This window comes from Mobula hypostoma, chromosome 3, assembly GCF_963921235.1.
Source record: "Mobula hypostoma chromosome 3, sMobHyp1.1, whole genome shotgun sequence".
Lineage (NCBI taxonomy): Eukaryota > Metazoa > Chordata > Chondrichthyes > Myliobatiformes > Myliobatidae > Mobula > Mobula hypostoma.
The window spans coordinates 222,427,283-222,444,427 of record NC_086099.1 but is presented as its reverse complement, the minus strand read 5'-3'; the positions used below and the strand labels follow the sequence as shown (position 1 = coordinate 222,444,427).

Sequence of the window (17,145 nt, the reverse complement as noted above, 5' to 3'; positions counted from 1 at the left end):
TTTTGAGTCAGTATGGGTAAAAGTCAGGAACAGGAAGGGAACAGTTACTCTATTGGGAGTATTCTATAGGCCCCCTGGTAGCAGCAGAGATACTGAGGAGCAGATTGGGAGGCAGATTTTGAAAAGGTGCAAAAATAACAGGGTTATTATCATGGGTGACTTTAACTTCCCTAATATTGATTGGCAGCTGATTAGTTCCAATGGTTTAGACAGGGCAGAGTTTGTTAAGTGTGTCCAGGACGAATTCCTGTCACAATATGTTGACAGGCCGACTGGGGGAATATAGCGTAGCAAGAAAGGAGCTTAAGAAGGGGCTGAGGAAAGCAAGAAGGGGGCATGAGAAGGCCTTGGCGAGTAGGGTAAAGGAAAACCCCAAAGCATTCTTCAATTATGTGAAGAACAAAATGATGACAGGAGTGAAGGTAGGACCAATTAGAGATAAAGGTGGGAAGATGTGCCTGGAGGCTGTGGAAGTGAGCGAGGTCCTCAATGAATACTTCTCTTCGGTATTCACCAATGAGAGGGAACTTAATGACGGTGAGGACAATATGAGTGAGGTTGATGTTCTGGAGCATGTTGATGTTAAGGGAGAGGAGGTGTTGGAATTGTTAAAATACATTAGGACGGATAAGTCCCCGGGGCCTGACGGAATATTCCCCAGGCTGCTCCACGAGGCGAGGGAAGAGATTGCTGAGCCTCTGGCTAGGATCTTTATGTCCTCGTTGTCCACGGGAATGGTACCGGAGGATTGGAGGGAGGCGAATGTTGTCCCCTTGTTCAAAAAAGGTAGTAGGGATAGTCCAGGTAATTATAGACCAGTGAGCCTTACATCTGTGGTGGGAAAGCTGTTGGAAAAGATTCTTAGAGATAGCATCTCTGCGCATTTAGAGAATCATGGTCTGATCAGGGACAGTCAGCATGGCTTTGTGAAGGGCAGATCGTGTCTGACAAGCCTGATAGAGTTCTTTGAAGAGGTGACCAGCCATATAGATGAGGGTAGTGCAGTGGATGTGATCTATATGGATTTTAGTAAGGCATTTGACAAGGTTCCATATGGTTGGCTTATTCAGAAAGTCAGAAGGCATGGGATTCAGGGAAGTTTGGCCAGGTGGATTCAGAATTGGCTTGCCTGCAGAAAGCAGAGGGTCATGGTGGAGGGAGTACATACGGATTGGAGGGTTGTGACTAGTGGTCACAACCGAACCACAGGGATCGGTTCCGGGACCTCTGCTTTTTGTGATTTTTATTAACGACCTGGTTGTGGGGGTTGAAGGGTGGGTTGGCAAGTTTGCAGACAACACGAAGGTTGGTGGTGTTGTGGATAGTGTAGAGGATTGTCGAAGAGTGCAGAAAGACATTGATAGGATGCAGAAGTGAGCTGAGAAGTGGCAGATGGAGTTCAACCTAGAGAAGTGTGAGGTGGTACACTTTGGAATGACAAACTCCAAGGCAGAGTACAAAATAAATGGCAGGATACTTGGTAGTGTGGAGGAGCAGCGGGATCTCGGGGTACATGTCCACAGATCCCTGAAAGTTGCCTCACAGGTAGATAAGGTAGTTAAGAAAGCTTATGGGGTGTTAGCTTTTATAAGTTGAGGGATAGAGATTAAGAGTCGTGGGGTAATGATGCAGCTCTGTAAAACTCTGGTTAGGCCACACTTGGAGTACTGTGTCCAGTTCTGGTCGCCTCACTACAGGAAGGATGTGGAAGCATTGGAAAGGATACAGAGGAGATTTACCAGGATGCTGCCTGGTTTAGAGAGTATGCATTATGATCAAAGATTAAGGGAGCTAGGGCTTTACTCTTTGGACAGGAGGAGGATGTGAGGAGACATAATAGAGGTATACAAGATTTTAAAAGGAATAGATAGAGTGGATAGCCAGCGCTTCTTTCCCAGGGCACCACTGCTCAATACAAGAGGACATGGCTTTAAGGTAAGGGGTGGGAAGTTCAAGGGGGGATATTAGAGGAAGGTTTTTTACTTAGAGAGTGGTTGGTGCGTGGAATGCACTGCCTGAGTCAGTGGTGGAGGCAGATACACTAGTGAAATTTAAGAGACTGCTAGGCAGGTATATGGAGGAATTTAAAGTGGGGGAGTTAAATTGGAGGTAGGGTTTAAGGGTCGGCACAACATTGTGGGCCGAAGAGCCTGTACTGTGCTGTATTGTTCTATGTTCTATCTTTGGATAGTGGGAGCACCCAGAGGAAACCCATGTGGTTCAAGGGTGAATGTACAAACTGCTTATAGACGGTACCGGAATTGAACTCAAATCAAATCACGTTTAATTATCATTCAAATCACACATAGATGCAGCTGAATGAGACAGTGTTCCTCTGGGGCCAAGGTGCAAAACATTCAAATGAGCGAGTAACACAATTCATAAAACATAACTCCGAACTGAAATGGCCCTACACTACCATGGGCCCCTAATGAGTATCTCATTGCCTTGTGGGGCTGTAACTAAGCACAGTGGGACATCCTAACTCATTGGAGGTGTCAACCTCACCAAAGCTTAAAACAGATCCTCTGTATAGTAGTAGATTATAGAGTCATAGAAACATAGAAAATCTACAGCACAATACAGGCCCTTCGGCCCACAAAGCTGTGCCGGACATGTCCTTACCTTAGAACTACCCAGACTTACCCATAGCCCTCTATTTTTCTAAGCTCCGTGTACCTATCCAGGAGTCTCTTAAAAGACCCGATTGTTTCCACCTCCACCACCACTGCCAGCAGCCTATTCCACGCACTCACCACTCACTGCGTAAAAAAGAAACTTACCCCGGCACCTCCTCTGTACCTACTTCCAAGAACCTTAAAGCTATGCCCTCTCGTGCTAGCCATTTCAGTCCTGGGAAAAAGCCTCTGACTATCCACACGATCAATGCCTCTCATTATCTTGTAGACCTCTATCAGGTCACCACCTCTCATCCTCCATCACTCCAAGGAGAAAAGGCCGAGTTCACTCAACCTATTCTCATAATCCATGCTCCCTAATTCAGGCAACATCCTTGTATATCTCCTCCGCGCCCTTTCTATGGTTTCCACATCCTTCCTGTAGTGAGGCGACCAGAACTGAGCACAGTACTCCAAGTGGGGTCTGACCAGGGTTCTATATAGCTGCAACATTACCCCTCGGCTCTTAAACTCATTCCCTTATTGGCCCTCATTGATGAAGGCCAATGCACCTTATGCCTTCTTAACCACAGAGTCAACCTGCGTAGCAGCTTTGAGTGTCCTATGGACTCGGACCCCAAGATGCCTCCAATCCTCCACACTGCCAAGAGTCTTACCATTAATACTATATTCTGCCATCATATTTGACCTACCAAAATGATCCACCTCACACCTATCTGGGTTGAACTCTATCTGCCACTTCTCAGCCCAGTTTTGCGTCCTATCAATGTCCCGCTGTAATCTCTGACAGCCCTCCACACTATCCACAACACCCCCAACCATTGTGTCATCAGCAAATTTACTAACCCATCCCTCCACTTCCTCATCCAGGTCAGTTATAAAAATCACAGTGTAGAGGTCCCAGAACAGATCCCTGAGGCACACCACTGGTCACCGCCCTCCATGCAGAATATGACCCATCTACAACCACTCTTTACCTTCTGTGGGCAAACCAGTTCTGTATCCACAAGGCAATGTCCCCTTGGATCCCATGCCTCCTTACTTTCTCAATAAGCCTTGCATGGTGTGCCTTGCTAATATCCATATACACTACATCTACAGCTCTACCTTCATCAATGTGTCTAGTCACATCCTCAAAAAATTCAATCAGGCTCGTAAGGCATGACCTGCTTTTGACAAAGCTATGCTGACTATTCCTAATCATATTATGCCTCTCTAAGTATTCATAATTCCTGCCTCTCAGGATTTTCTCCATCAACTTACCAACCACTGAAGTAAGACTCATTGGTCTATAATTTCCTGGGCTATCCCTACTCCTCTTTCTTGAATAAGGGAACAACATCTGCAACCCTCCACTCCTCTGGAACCCCTCTCGTCCTCATTGATGATGTAACGATCATCACCAGAGGCTCAGCAATATCCTCCCTCGCTTCCCACAGTAGCCGGTGTACATCCAGTCTGGTCCCAGTGACTTATCCATCTTGATACTTTTCAAAAACAGCTGTACATCCTCTTCCTTAATATCTACATGCTCAAGATTTTCAGTCCACTGCAAGTCATCCCTATAATCGCCAAGATCTTTTCTGTAGTGAATACTGAAGCAAAGTATTCATTAAGTACCTCTGCTGTTTCCTCCGGTTCAATACACACTTTTCCAATGTCACACTTGATTGGTCCTATTCCCTCATGTTATGGAACACTACAACCCAGCTAGTCCATGCCCAAGCATTAATCTAAACTAATCTAATTCTTTTGATCTTAATTAGAAGATCAACTTTCCTCAGTTGTCTTTGAGATTTGTCAAAGTCAAGTTTGTTGTTATCTGTACAAGTAGGTGTAGGCACAAGCAGAATGAAATCTTATAGCATCACAGACATGATGTCAAGTAGCATTGACAAGGAAAGCAAATAAAACATAAATTATACTCAGGACAGTTTATTAGGGATGGCACAGTAGTTCAGCGGTTAGTGTAATGCTATTACAGTACCAGTGACCCAAGTTCAGTTTTGCTACCGTAAAGAATTTGTGCGTTCTCCCCGTGAATGCGTGGGTTTCCTCTGGGTGCTCTGGTTTCCTCTCACATTGCAAAGACGTACCTATTAGTAAGTTAATTGTTGACATGGCTGTAATTGGGCAGTGTGGGCTTGTGAGACCAGAAGATCCTATATATATGCTGTATCTAAATAAAAGTAAGGAATCCTCAGCGCAATGTGATCATAGTGTTGCTGAGCTACAGTGACCAGGATTGTAGAACCATGTGGTTGAAGGGAATTAGCTGTTCCTGAACCTTTCTTGGTGTGAGGACTTCAGGCTTCTGTTACCCCCTGCCCAATAGCTGCGAGAAGATGGCACATGCTGAATGCTGGGATTTTTGTCAGGTTTTTGTGTTGTAGTCCGATAACAGATCACCACGCAATCTTGCATTTTTATGCCAAACATAAATTTTTTTTTATTTTTTATGTCTTATGCAAGGAAGGAAGGATACCCCTCATAATATTGTATTGTTCATTCCCTACACTCCAGGGAATAAAGCCCTAACCTATTCAACCTTTCCCTGTAACTCAGGTCCCCAAATCCTGGCAACATCCTTATAAACAGTCAGCAGGCTGTTTGCAGCAGCAGCTACCTGTCATCTTGCCCCCTGAAGCGGGCAGAAACACGTGGGGCATGTAACACATGAAACAAACTAGTTCATCATTAGATGGCCCGGCGGCTGTGTCACTCAGCAAGAAGTGGTTCCTCAAGTAGCAGCATCCATCATTAAGGACGTCCACCAAGACATGCCCTCTTCTCATTGCTACCATCAGAGAGGAGATACATGAGCCAGATGGCACAGGCTCAATGTTTTAGAAACAGCTTTTTTCCCTCCACTGTCAGATTTCTGAATTTTTTGCTCTCTTTTGCACTGCGTAATTTTATATTTATGTGTGTGTGTGTCTCTCTCTCTCTCTCTCTCTCTCTCCTCTCTTTCTTTTCTCCTCTCTCCTCTTCTCTCTCTCCTCTCTCCTGTCTCCTCTCTCCTCTCTCCTCTCTCCTCTCCCTCCTCTCTCCTCTCTCTCCTCTCTCTCCTCTCCCTCCTCTCCCTCCTCTCCCTCCTCTCCCTCCTCTCCCTCCTCTCCCTCCTCTCCCTCCTCTCCCTCCTCTCCCTCCTCTCCCTCCTCTCCCTCCTCTCCCTCCTCTCCCTCCTCTCCCTCCTCTCCCTCCTCTCCCTCCTCTCCCTCCTCTCCCTCCTCTCCCTCCTCTCCCTCCTCTCCCTCCTCTCCCTCCTCTCCCTCCTCTCCCTCCTCTCCCTCCTCTCCCTCCTCTCCCTCCTCTCCCTCCTCTCCCTCCTCTCCCTCCTCTCCCTCCTCTCCCTCCTCTCCCTCCTCTCCCTCCTCTCCCTCCCCTCTCCCCTCCCTCTCCCTCTCCCCTCCCTCTCCCTCTCCCTCTCCCCTCCCTCTCCCCTCCCTCTCCCCTCCCTCTCCCCTCCCTCTCCCCTCCCTCTCCCCTCCCTCTCCCCTCCCTCTCCCCTCCCTCTCCCCTCCCTCTCCCCTCCCTCTCCCCTCCCTCTCCCCTCTCTCCCTCTCTCTCCCTCTCCCCCTCTCTCTCCCCCTCTCTCTCCCCCCCTCTCTCCCCCTCTCTCTCCCCCTCTCTCTCCCCCTCTCTCTCCCCCTCTCTCTCCCCCTCTCTCTCCCCCCTCTCTCCCCTCTCTCTCCCCCCTCTCTCTCCCCCCATCTCTCTCCCCCCTCTCTCTCCCCCCTCTCTCTCCCCCCCTCTCTCTCCCCCTCTCTCTCCCCCCTCTCTCCCCCCTCTCTCCTCCCCCTCTCTCTCCCCCCCTCTCTCCCCCCCTCTCTCTCCCCCCTCTCCCCCCCCTCTCTCCCCCCCTCTCCCCCCTCTCTCCCCCCTCTCTCTCCCCCTCTCTCTCCCCCCTCTCTCTCCCCCCTCTCTCTCCCCCCCTCTCTCTCCCCCCCCCTCTCTCCCCCCCTCTCTCTCCCCCCTCTCTCTCCCCCTCTCTCTCCCCCCCTCTCTCTCCCCCTCTCTCTCCCCCCCTCTCTCTCCCCCCTCTCTCTCCCCCCTCTCTCTCCCCCCCTCTCTCTCCCCCTCTCTCTCCCCCCCCTCTCCCCCCCTCTCCTCTCCCCCCTCTCTCCCCCCTCTCTCCCCCCTCTCTCCCCCTCTCTCTCCCTCTCTCTCCCCCCTCTCTCTCTCCCCCCTCTCTCCCCCCTCTCTCCCCCTCTCTCTCCCCCTCTCTCTCCCCCCCTCTCTCCCCCCCTCTCTCTCCCCCCCTCTCTCTCCTCCCCTCTCTCTCCCTCCCCTCTCTCTCTCCTCTCCCCCCCCCCCAGAAAGAAGTTATAGTATGTTTTTTCGGCTGTGCAGTATATTGCTACCACAAAATAACAAATTTCACAACATATGTCAATGATAAATAAACCTGATTCTGATTCAGTACAAACACTGCGCACAAGAACAACAGTGCATCTGCAATCACAACATTGTGAGGACTGTGCAAAATGATATAGTCTCAACGCCATGCCCACGGCATGTGTTCGCAAAATGAAAGGAGCGGTTACATCATGAGCAGCAAGTCAGCGGAAGGTACATGAATGGGCTGTCTGTGAAGGTGCTGAGACACTGCAGGGACTGTTCTTTGTTCAATGATCAGGCATTAATTTTCAAAAGTTGTGGAGTAAGATTTATCAAATTGTCTTTTGTAGCTTTATACAACATTACTTGAAGTTGTACCCAGTTTCATCACCACACATGTTTAGGTGTTTTCATTGAATTTATTCACAGAACTACAAACTTTTTTTTGAACTTTTGAGTTTAGCAGTTGTATATTGCAAAAACACATCTGGTTTCAGTGGTGGAGCAACGAATGTTGTTGACAGGCAAATGAATCTCATTATATCTTGTATATCTAACCTTCATTCAGGAAGGAATCTGGTTGAACAGAAGAAGATGCTTTACCCGTTTCCCATCCACTTCTAATTGATATTTATTACTGACCCTGTGGGAGGAAGAGCAACGCCACACAAGCCTTGTATATAGAGAGGCCATTCAGCTTGAAGCTGACAGTCCATCTAAACACCCTGTGTCAGCACTGTAAAAGAGAGCGAACTGCTGTTATAGAGCACTACAACACCAACTCAGGCCCTTCAGTCCATCTAGTACCTGCTGAACTATTATTTTGCCTAGTTCCATTGACCCGCACTTGGATCATAGACCTCCATTTCCCTCTAGTCCATGTACCAATCCATATTTCTCTTAAATGTTGCAATTAACCCATATCCACCACTTCTACAGCCAGCTCGTTCCACACTCTCAGCACCTTCTCAGTGAAGAAGTTGTCCCTCATGTTCTGCTTAAACATTTCACCTTTCACTCTTAATCCATCACCACTAGTTCTAGTCTCACCCAACCTCAATGGTAAAAAGCCTCCTTTCATTTACCCTATCTATACAACTCATAATTTCGTATACCTCTATCAAATCTCCCCTCTTTCTGCTGTATCCAGGGAATAAAATCTTAAACTACTCAACTTTCTCCTATAACTCAGGTCCTCAAGTCCTAGCAACATCTTTGTAAATGTTCTGTGTTGAAGTGCAAACCCGTGTCAGTGCAGCAGGGACTAGGATCCTTGGCGAAGAATGTGACTGCTCACAGCAATGCTTTAGCCCAAATTCTGTAATTCCAGTTGCCCAGTAGCTTACCCTAAAATAAATCTGAAGGAGCCATCTAGCGTACAACATAAACTCAAGACGTTCTGCAGATGCTAGAAATCCAGAGCAACACATGCACAATGCTGGTGGAGCTTAGCAGGTCAGGTAGCATCTTTAGAAATGAATAAACAATCAACATAGAACAGTACAGGCCCTTCGGCCCACATTGTTGTGCCAACCCTCAAAACCTGCCTCCCATATAACCCCCCACCTTAAATTCCTCCATATACCTGTCTAGTAGTCTCTTAAATTTCACCAGTGTATCTGCCTCCGCCACTGACTCAGGCAGTGCATTCCACGCACCAACCACTCTCTGAGTAAAAAACCTCCCTCTAATATCCCCCTTGAACTTCCCACCCCTTACCTTAAAGCCATGTCCCCTTGTATTGAGCAGTGGTGCCCTGGGGAAGAAGCGCTGGCTATCCACTCTATCTATTCCTCTTAATATCTTGTATACCTCTATTATGTCTCCTCACATCCCCCTCCTGTCCAAAGAGTAAAGCCCTAGCTCCCTTAATCTTTGATCATAATGCATACTCTCTAAACCAGGCAGCATCCTGGTAAATCTCCTCTGTACCCTTTCCAATGCTTCCACATCCTTCCTATAGTGAGGCAACCAGAACTGGACACAGTACTCCAAGTGTGGCCTAACCAGAGTTTTATAGAGCTGCATCATTACCTCACAACTCTTAAACTCTATCCCTCAACTTATGAAAGCTAACATCCCATAAGCTTTCTTAACTACTCTATCTACCTGTGAGGTAACTTTCAGGGATCTGTGGACATGTACTCCCAGATCCCTCTGCTCCTCCACACTACCAAGTATCCTGCCATTTACTTTGCACTCTGCCTTGGAGTTTGTCCTTCCAAAGTGTACCACCTCACACTTCACACATAAAAGTTGCTGGTGAACGCAGCAGGCCAGGCAGCATCTCTAGGAAGAGGTACAGTCGACGTTTCGGGCTGAGACCTGTCGATTGTACCTCTTCCTAGAGAAGCTGCCTGGCCTGCTGCATTCACCAGCAACTTTTATGTGTGCTGCTTGAAATTCCAGCATCTGCAGATTTCCTCATGTTTGCACCTTACACTTCTCCAGGTTGAACTCCATCTGCCACTTTTCAGCCCACTTCTGCAACCTATCAGTGTCTCTCTGCAACCTCTGACAATCCTCTACACTATCTACAACACCACCAACCTTTGTGTCATCTGCAAACTTTCCAACCCACCCATCTACCCCCACATCCAGGTCGTTAATAAAAATCACAAAAAGTAGAGGTCCCAGAACCGATCCTTGTTGGACACCACTAATCACAACCCTCCAGTCTGAATGTACTCCCTCCACCATGACCCTCTGCCTTCTGCAGGAAAGCCAATTCTGAATCCACCTGGCCAAACTTCCTGGATCCCATGCCTTCTGACTTTCTGAATAAGCCTACTGTGTGGAACCTTGTCAAATGCCTTACTAAAATCCATATAGATCACTACCCTCATCTGCACTAGCCTCATCTATATGCCTGGTCACCACCTCAAAGAACTCTATCAGGCTTGTTAGACACAATCTGCCCTTCACAAAGCAATGCTGACTGTCCCTGATCAGACCATGATTCTCTAAATGCCTATAGATCCTATCTCTAAGAATCTTTGCCAACAGCTTTCCCACCACAGATGTAAGGCTCACTGGTCTATAATTACCCGGACTATCCCTACTACCTTTTTTGAACAAGGGGACAACATTCGCCTCCCTCCAATCCTCTGGTACCATTCCTGTGGATAACGAGGACATGAAGATCCTAGCCAGAGGCTCAGCAATCTCTTCCCTCACCTCGTGGAGCAGCCTGGGGAATATTCCGTCAGGCCCTTGGGACTTACCCGTCCTAATGTATTTTAACAACTCCAACACCTCCTCTCCCTTAATATCAACATGCTCCAGAACATCAACCTCACTCATATTGTCCTCACCATCATCAAGTTTCCTCTCATTGGTGAATACCGAAGAGAAGTATTCATTGAGGATCTCGCTCACTTCCACAACCTCCAGGCACATCTTCTCACCTTTATCTCTAATTGGTCCTACCTTCACTCCTGTCATCATTTTGTTCTTCACATAATTGAAGAATGCCTTGGGGTTTTCCTTTACCCTATTCGCCAAGGCCTTGTCATGCCCCCTTCTTGCTCTTCTCAGCCCCTTATTAAGTTCCTTTTTTGCTGCCCTATATTCCTCAATAGACCCATCTGATCCTTGCTTCCTAAACCTCATGTATGCTGCCTTCTTCCACCTGACTAGATTTTCCACCTCACTTTTCAACATCAGGAAGGTCTTGATGAAGTGTCTCAGCCCAAAAAGTCAATTGTTTATTCTTTTACATAGATGCTGCCTGAGCTGCTGAGTTCCTCTGGCATTTTCATGATTCAAGATTGTTTAATGTCATTTCCAGTATGCAAGTGTAAAAGAGATCCAATGCAGCACAAAAAGAAACTAATAAGATAAAGAATGCAATAATAATAAAACACACAATAAATATTAATGCATAAGATAGCTTACGTACTTAGATAGATTGTATGTCCATAAAGTGACACTAGGCACAAGAATGTCTGTACATAAGATGACTAACAGGAAATGATAAAGTAGTGGTGGTTGGGGGTGTGGAGGGGTGGGTTAGTGGGTGGAGGTGTTGATCAGTCGTACTGCTTGAGGAAAGCAACTGTTCTTTTGAGCCTGGTGATCCTGGTGTGGATGCTACCTAGCCTCCACCCTGATGGGAGTGGGACTTACGGTCCATGAGAAGGATGGGTGCGATCCTTCATGATGTTACTGGCCCTTTGCTGGCACCTTCCCATCCTTGATGGTGGGTAGGCTGGTGTCGGTGATGTGCTGAGCAGTTTTACCCGTTGTGAAGCTTTCCTGTGCACTGCAGTGCAGTTTCCTCACCGTGGTGTGGAAGCTGCTGGTAACATACAACATTTTGATCTATGTTCAACTGATGGGTCAGCTGGCATGAAAGCACAGTGTTATGTTACAACTTTTCAGGTAAATGGACAACTATACTGGAGTTAGCTTGTTTAAGTCCTTGACCTTGCCTGTTCCATGCATTCGGTGGTTGAGTTTATTGTTATCTGCACAGGTGCAATGAAAAATGTACTTACAGCAGCATCACAGGCACAGAGCATCAGATACACTGTATTCACAGGAAATGCATAGATTATCACACAACTTTTATAAGAGAGAATACAATTGGAACAAAAAAGTTAATTTTAGTGCAATAGTTTCAAAGGTCAAGTTTAATGTCAGAGAAATATATACAATATACATCCTGAAATGCTTTTTCTTTGCAAAACATCCATAAGGTTGCTAAACTGTTCTGCCGGTTGGTTCAGGAACTGCGTGGTTGAAGGGAAGTAACTGTTCCTGAACCTCCTGTTGTGGGGCTTCAGGTTTCTGTACCAATTTTAGCTGCAAGAAGATGGCATGACCTGGATGGTGGATGTTGCTTTCTTGAAGCAATGCCTCCTGTAGATCTCCCATGGTGTGGAGAGATGTGGCAGTGATGTATTGGTTTATGTATTCTGGTTTATATTCACAGGTTTATGTGTTGAAAAGGCCGCATGTCGACCTATTCCTTCAAAAGATGGGGCAGCTCTTCGAATGTGTTCTCTTCACAGCCAGTCTAGCCAAGGTGAGGATGCAATGCAGCAACAATATCCTACCCCTCTGCATTTGTGTGAATCAGGAAACTAATAGATTGTTTAACATGTTCATGAATTTAAAAATACATATTTCTGAAGTTTGTTTGCTGATTTAACCTTTTTTTCCACTTTGTTTCTATTTTCCTTGTATGTGTGTGTGTTTTTTTTCTCACTGTTGCGCGATGGCTATAACACGGGTAAGTTTTTCCCCATCCATGGCAATGCCGTTACCAGGGTCCTTGGCTTTGCCTGTGTGGCCTTTTCAAGAGCCTTGTGTGTTGCCATGGTTACACTAAATTTGTGGGTGTCTTTTATTCCAGCAGCTCTGTAGCTAGATTTGCCAATCTCATCCAGCAGCTTAGAACTGCAGAGAGCGTAGGAAAATAGTTGTGTAACTACAAAGCTTGTGCAGTTAGCAAAGATAAATATTTGATTCTTCCCATCTTTTAAATGTGTTAATGTGTCCAGAATCACCATTAATACATTAGGCTTGCTGCACAAGGATTGAATAACCCTGGTCCTTAATCAGAGCAGCCGAACTGGGCTGTTCAATTGAAGCCCATTTTGTCCAGCCAGAAAGCAGCACTGCACCAGTGTGTATCAGTACCCTGCATTTGGATTTCATCTCAAGCCAACTCCATCAGCAAGAGTTAGGAACTATCAACCATATTCCAAAATGATTGCTTATAAGTCCATCGAGGCATTTGAGAGCAACTCAGCAGGTGGCAACATCAACTATTTATTCATCTCCATAGATGCTGCCTGATCTGCTGAGAGTTCCTTTGGCACTTTGTGTGTTGTTCAGGATTTTCAGCATCTGCAGTCTCTTGTGTTAAGGAATTTGAGAGAAACCATTTGTAACCTGAGGTAATTGAGGTGAGTTTGGTGGAAGCATCTGAAGGGGAAGTAATATTGGAGCTGGGAGAATAATCACCATAATAACATTTGTAGAGCACTTCTTGTACAGATGATGTAGTTCAAAGTGCTTTACAGTGGAGTAAAAGTACAAAATTGAAAATAAAAATAAACATGAAAATGAAAGACAAGAAGCTATTAGTTAAAAGCAAGGTTAAATAAATAGGTGTTGAGCTGGCACTTAAAAGTGTCAACTGAGTCTGCATCCCTTATAGTTTTAGGTATCGAGAGTTTAGTTAAAAAAAAAGTAGGCCTCCCAATTATCTTTTGAGGGTGATTGTTTAAACCTAAGACACCAACGGATGAATACCTGAGAGCTGAAGCAGGATTATAAAACAAAAACGATTCTCCAGTCCCAGACCATTAAGAGCTTTAAAAGCAAGTAAGAGAACTTTAAATTAAATTCTAAGTGATATTGGAACCCAGTGCAGAGTAGCTAGGACAGGATTGATATCCTCCCTCATCTGGGTTTTAGTTAGAAGTCTTAACAGCAGCGATCTGAATGAGCTGTAGAGTATTTAACAGAAGGAAATATTAGCAGGTGAGGGGTTTTGGATTGTCTGTAAACACCAACACAGACTAGCTGGGCAGCTCTCTATGTTGTAAGCTCTCTAAAAGATGTACCACCTTCATTGTCCCCTTGAGACCAAATTCATTTCCGCACCATTCATTGCCACTGTACGTTCGCTTTTTCCTGTCTGCTCCTCATACAGTTACAACCTTGGTTATGGCACACATCTTCAGACTTGTCGCAGCTTTATATCGCCATTGCGTGAGCTTCCTTATCAACCTGTCATCCAGCAGAAGAAAAGGATGGAGAAAAGATCTAACATCAGCTTATTTTCTTCCACCATCAGATTTCTGAACGGGCATGAACCCATCAACAACTACTTCACTTTTTTTTGCTTTATTTTTTCTGTAATTAAAATTTGTAGTATATTTTACATATTGTACTGCACTGCTGCTGCAAAACAATAAATTTCATGACATACGTCAGTGATAGTAAACCTGATTCTGCAACAGTCCCCATGGGCCATGTCATTTCTAGGAAGCGGGGAGGGAAACTGAACAGAGAACGAATGTGTGGCGTTTTGCACCGTGAACCAAACAAATAATCGTCCCACTAATTTTGTGATTTGAACACATGCTGATATTGAAGTGGGTGCTTCATTGAGACCTTACCACTAGGGGTCAATATAGGCTGAAATTCTGGCTAATGTCACTGGACCTATGGTTGCACTCAGTGTCAAATCAGAGCTCCTACACATCGGCGTAGGAGTACAGCACCAAAACAGGTTCATCGGCCCACAAAGTCCATGCCATCCTTGCCCATCTACGTTAATTCCATTAGGCTGCACTAGGGACCATGTCCTTCTATGCTTGGCCTATTTAAGTGTATGTCTTCTAAACAGGTCAGGTAGCATCTACAGTATGGAGATGAATAAACAGTTGATATTTTGGGTTGAGACCCTTCATCAGAACTCATCCTGATGAGGGATCTCAGCACGAAATGTTGACTGTTCATTCCTCTCCATTGATGCTGCCTGACTTGTTGTGCGTGTGGCTCTGGATTTCCAGAACCTCTTGTGTTTATAGCTGTCTGTCTAAATGCTTCTTAAACATAGTGATTTTTATCTGATACTTGATTGCAACACCTCCACTAGCAGCAGGTTCCAGTATCAACGTGTCTGTGTGTGTTGGAGGGGGAGGGTGGGGAGTGGGATACCATCCCCAGTTCAGGGTGAAGATCTGCTCCTGTCTCAATGTTTATCACCCAGGCAATGCAAAGCATGTAAATGAACTGATAGCAGACAAAAGAGTTTGCAGATGTAACTAACAGTTGCCACATGGTTAATACAGGGAAGAAAAACCACCCTGTGAGAAGATTTAAATGGTCTAGCTATTTCAGCAAGAAGTAATACTATGAGACATTGGAACAGACTGGGGCCATTTGGCCCATTGAGTCTGCTTCACCATTCTATCATGGCTGATTTATTTTCCCTCTCAACTCCATTCTCCCCATTCCCTGTAATCTTTGACATCTTCACAAATCCAGAACCTATCAAACTGAGCTTTAAATATAGACAGTGACTTGACCTCCACAGTCATCTTTGGCAATGAATGTTATGGATTCGCTACCCTCTGGTTCTAAATGAAACTTATTCCAGAGAATTGTGAGGTACTGTATGTGGGAATGTCCAGCAGAGAAGAGAAATATCTAGTTGCTGGGAAAGCTGAGACTGAATGATATGGAACAGCTGAACTCTGCTTAAAGGCCAACAGGTTCATAAAGTGAGCATAAGAACACAGGGGAATGGGAGAAGGAGTAGGTCACCTGGCCAGTCGAACTTGCCAATATGCTCACGGCTAATCTATGCTAGCCTTAGCTCCTCTTCTGTGCCAGTTCTCTATAGCCCTCAATTCCTCAATCTTTTAAATATCTCCTCCTCAAGTATTTATTATTTATTTTGCGATACAACGTGAAACAAGCCCTTCCGGCTCATAGAGCCGCGTCGCTCAACAACCCACACATTTATTCCTAGCCTAATGCAGACAGTTAAATCTTTGGACTGTGGGAGGAAACCAGAGCACCTGGAGGAAACATGCACCGTCACGGGGAGAATGTACAGAGACTTCTTACAGCGGATGTCCAAATTGAATTCCAAACTCCAGTGCCTCGAGCGGTAATAGTGTTGCTCTACTGTGGCGCCCCATACGTCCATACTGGTTAGATCTGGCCTCCAGCACCCTAGGGGTTGAAGAATGCTAGAGATTCACTACCTAATATTCAAGATGATGTAGGCAGGATGGATGATTTCTTTTTAATAATTAAGGTATAGAACATAAAGAGAGACGTTACTCAACACTAGTTTGAACCACAGTGCCTTGTGCATTTCTGATTACCACTTGCATGAAAGACATGACCACACTGCAGACAGTGCAATGATTTTTGAGGATGACTGAAGCTCGATTAAAGATTAGATGTTTATTTTCTTTGCAACTGAAGTGAGACCACTCAGTTGTATAAGATGATGAGGACCTAGATGGAGCGTTGGTGGCACAGTAGTGTAGCGGTTGCTGTGATGCTGTTACAGCTTGGGACGTTCCGGAGTATGGGGTTCAGTCCTGGCACTATACTATCTGTAAGGAATGTTCACATTCTCCCCGTGACTGCATGGATTCTCTCCAGTGCTCCGGTTTCCTCCCACAGTCCAAAGGCGTACTGGCTATTTGAATTGGTCACTGCAAATTGTTGTGATTAGGCTAGGGTTAGACAGACGGGTTGCTGGATGCTGCAACTTGTTGGGCCTGAAGGGCCAGTTCCATGCTGTATCTGTAAATAATATAAAAATATAGGACCCATTTCCCTTCAGTGTCTGAAGCCACATAGGGTGGTGGAGAGAACAGGTAGAGAGGAGAAAGCCAGAGTGTGGTAGGTGTGTGAACCTCTGTCTCTGAAAGAAGGTTAAGGACAGAAATTCTTATCGCATTTTGGCAGTCAGTATAGGCACAGTGGGCCGAAGGTCCTGTCACTGTGCTGTACACCTCCGTGTTCTATGTACGCTGTCCCTGTGCCGTACACTTCCGTGTTCTACGTACGCTGTCCTTGTGCCGTACACTTCCGTGTTCTACGTACGCTGTCGCTGTGCCGTACACTTCCGTGTTCTACGTACACTCCCGTGTTCTACATACACTGTCACTGTGCGTGTTCCACGTACACTGTCCCTGTGCCGTACACCTCCGTGTTCTATGTACGCTGTCCCTGTGCCGTACACTTCCGTGTTCTACGTACGCTGTCCTTGTGCCGTACACTTCCGTGTTCTACGTACGCTGTCGCTGTGCCGTACACTTCCGTGTTCTACGTACACTCCCGTGTTCTACATACACTGTCACTGTGCGTGTTCCACGTACACTGTCCCTGTGCCGTACACTTCCGTGTTCTACGTACACTGTCCCTGTGCCGTACACTTCCGTGTTCTACGTACACTGTCCCTGTGCTGTACACCTCCGTGTTCTACGTACACTGTCCCTGTGCCGTACACCTCCGTGTTCTATGTACACTTCCGTGTTCTACGTACACTGTCCCTGTGCCGTACACCTCCGTGTTCTACGTACACTGTCCCTGTGCTGTACACCTCCGTGTTCTATGTACACTGTCCCTGTGCCGTACACCTCCGTGTTCTACGTACGCTGTCCCTGTGCTGTACACC

At 46.2% G+C, this 17,145-nt stretch overlaps 1 protein-coding gene across 3 annotated transcripts in view; it reads left to right on the top strand.

Annotated features, from left to right (window-relative positions):
• ctdspla (CTD (carboxy-terminal domain, RNA polymerase II, polypeptide A) small phosphatase-like a) overlaps nt 1-17,145 on the top strand; it is a 266,232-nt gene that overhangs the window by 233,227 nt on the left and 15,860 nt on the right. For all 3 annotated transcript variants that reach the window (XM_063044580.1, XM_063044582.1, XM_063044581.1), the window contains one exon: nt 11,917-12,009. In XM_063044580.1, the coding sequence (XP_062900650.1) occupies nt 11,917-12,009 (93 nt within the window). The remainder of the gene's footprint in view (nt 1-11,916; nt 12,010-17,145) is intronic.